The 2,500-nt window shown below is 58.0% G+C and overlaps 1 protein-coding gene across 1 annotated transcript in view; it reads left to right on the forward strand.

The window, feature by feature from the left end:
- The first annotated feature begins 75 nt into the window (after positions 1-75).
- The window catches only part of GBX2 (gastrulation brain homeobox 2), a 2,443-nt gene continuing 18 nt past the window's right edge, over positions 76-2,500 (forward strand). Inside the window, exons 1-2 of the mRNA XM_085307479.1 lie at positions 76-665; positions 1,163-2,500. The exon at positions 1,163-2,500 is cut by the window's right edge and continues 18 nt beyond it. Coding sequence (XP_085163605.1) covers positions 158-665; positions 1,163-1,686 — 1,032 coding nt within the window. The 5' untranslated portion in view covers positions 76-157 and the 3' untranslated portion in view covers positions 1,687-2,500. The remainder of the gene's footprint in view (positions 666-1,162) is intronic.

Raw genomic sequence — 2,500 nt, forward strand, 5'->3', positions numbered from 1 at the left:
GGCCGCGGCCCCGCTCCGCCCCGGCTCGGCCCCACGCGTGGGCGCTGCGCGGCGCTGAGGAGGAGGAGGAGGAGGAGGAGGAGGAGGAGGAAGGTGGTCGCTGCTGCCGCCGCTGCCGCCACTGCTGCTGGTGCTGGTGCTGCTCCGCCGGCCCGGCATGAGCGCGGCTTTCCAGCCCTCGCTGATGATGATGCAGCGCCCACTGGGAAGCAGTACGGCCTTCAGCATCGACTCGCTCATCGGCAGCCCCCCGCCGCCCGCCCCCGGCCACTTCGTCTACACCGGCTACCCCATGTTCATGCCCTACCGGCCCGTGGTGCTGCCGCCGCCGCCGCCGCCGCCGGCGCTGCCGCAGGGCGCGCTGCAGCCGGCGCTGCCCCCCGCGCACCCCCACCACCACCAGCTGCCCAGCCTGCCCACGGGCTTCTGCTCCAGCCTGGCCCAGGGCATGGCCCTCACCTCCACCCTCATGGCCACGCTGCCCGGCACCTTCCCCGCCTCCCCCCAGCACCAGGAGGCCGCCAGGAAGTTCGCGCCCCCGGGCAACTTCGACAAGGCCGAGGGGCTCCCCCCGGACGGCGGCGGCGACGACGGCAAAGCCTTCCTGGGCAAGGACGGCGCCCTACTGCCCTTCCCCGCCGCCGACGCCGTCCAGGCCTCCCTTGGTGAGTGAGCGCCGCGCCGCTGCTCCCCCGTCGGGGAACCACCGCGGGGCCGCTGCGCTGCGCTGCCCCGCCGGGGGGGGGCGGGGGGGGAGCGAGGGAGGAGAGGAGAGGGGGAAACGGCCGCCAGGACGCCAGGGTGGCTTGGGTGGCCCCGGCAAAAGGGTCAGGGGGCGCCCGGGGGAGGTTGGGCTGGCCCGGGGGGGTGGGGGGTGAACCCTCCCTGCCCTTCCCATAGGGCGGCCCACGGGGTGCCAGAGCAGCCCCCTGGCTCTGCCGAGGCCAAGGAGAAAGGAGGTTTCGATGCCCTGCCGCTTAAACTGAAAAAAATCAGCCAATGCACACACACACTCAGCAGCAGCAACAACACACACACACACAMAAAAAAACCTCCCAAAAATCCCACCAAATTGGGATTACAGATGCGGGCCAGGGAGGACACGGGGGCTGCGGGGTGGCCGGTGCRAAACGCTAATGAAATTCCTCTGCTTGGCTTCCAGTCGGGGCTATCCGGGGACAGGGGAAGGATGATGCCAAAGCAGAAGAGGACCCAAAAGGCAAAGAGGAAAGTTTCTCCATGGACAGCGATCTAGACTACAGCTCCGACGACAACATCACCAGCCAGGCGGCCCACAAGGAAGAGGACTCTGGCAACACGCTGGAGGAGAACCCCCAGAACACCAACAACTCCAACAACACCACGTCCACGGGCAAAAACCGGAGGAGGCGAACAGCCTTCACCAGCGAGCAGCTGCTGGAGCTCGAGAAAGAATTTCACTGCAAAAAGTACCTGTCTCTGACAGAGAGATCCCAGATCGCGCACGCCCTCAAACTCAGTGAGGTGCAGGTCAAAATCTGGTTCCAGAACAGGCGGGCCAAATGGAAACGGGTCAAGGCAGGCAACGCCAACTCCAAGACAGGCGAGCCGTCCCGAAACCCTAAGATCGTGGTACCCATCCCGGTGCACGTCAGCAGGTTTGCGATCAGAAGTCAGCACCAGCAGCTGGAGCAAGCCAGACCCTGATCTCTCCCTGCCCGCGGAGCCACGAGGTTGGATGCAAATAGTTTCCAAATCGGGGTTTCAAACCAGCCCGTACCTCCCCCCCCAAAAAAAAAGCAAAAAAAAAAAAAAAAAAAAAAACCCACAAAATCAAACAATCCAACAACAAAACATCTCTACACGCGTGCACAGAAAATCCCAGCTATGAGCAAACTTTAAAGTGAAACTTTCCACGTACAGAGAATCTGAAGGAAAGAAAGAGGCTTGAAACTGTGTTTTGTTTCACAGCAGGAATATCAAACCCTGGAAGAGACAAGCAGATATTTATTATTATTATACTGCCCTACTTTGTACATAGCAGTGCTTTCTCGGCTGCAATACCTTGGCTGTGATGGGACCAAATAAGTGGTAACGTGACATCGCTGGATCCAGCAGAGATTTTGCCCGTTCCCCCTTTGCCGGCAGAGACATCCCCAGCGAAACCTGCAGCGCGCATTTAGCCATCTTTTGGGTTTTGTTTCTTATCGGTTCAAAAGGTAAAGACAGAGAACAAAACGAAACAAAACTTAGAGTTTAATTTCATGCCTTTTTTGTTATTTTATTTTATTTCGGATGGCTGAGTGACAGGCACTGGGTGACAATTTTTTTAATATATTTTTTGCCTGGCTTTCTGTCGATTTGGTTTGCCTATTCTCATGCCTAAGCCATGTTTAAAGAGCGAGAGAGGGAAAGAAAAAAAAAAAGCACGATCTTCTCTATTGTGTTTAATTTATTTCTATGTAGCTTATTTCCTTATAAGTTATGAAATTTAAAAGCAAACTCAGTCTTGTGAATAAAA

This window comes from Rhea americana, unplaced genomic scaffold (assembly GCF_003343005.1).
Source record: "Rhea americana isolate MKP2758 unplaced genomic scaffold, rheAme1 scaffold_259, whole genome shotgun sequence".
Taxonomy (NCBI): Eukaryota; Metazoa; Chordata; class Aves; order Rheiformes; family Rheidae; genus Rhea; species Rhea americana.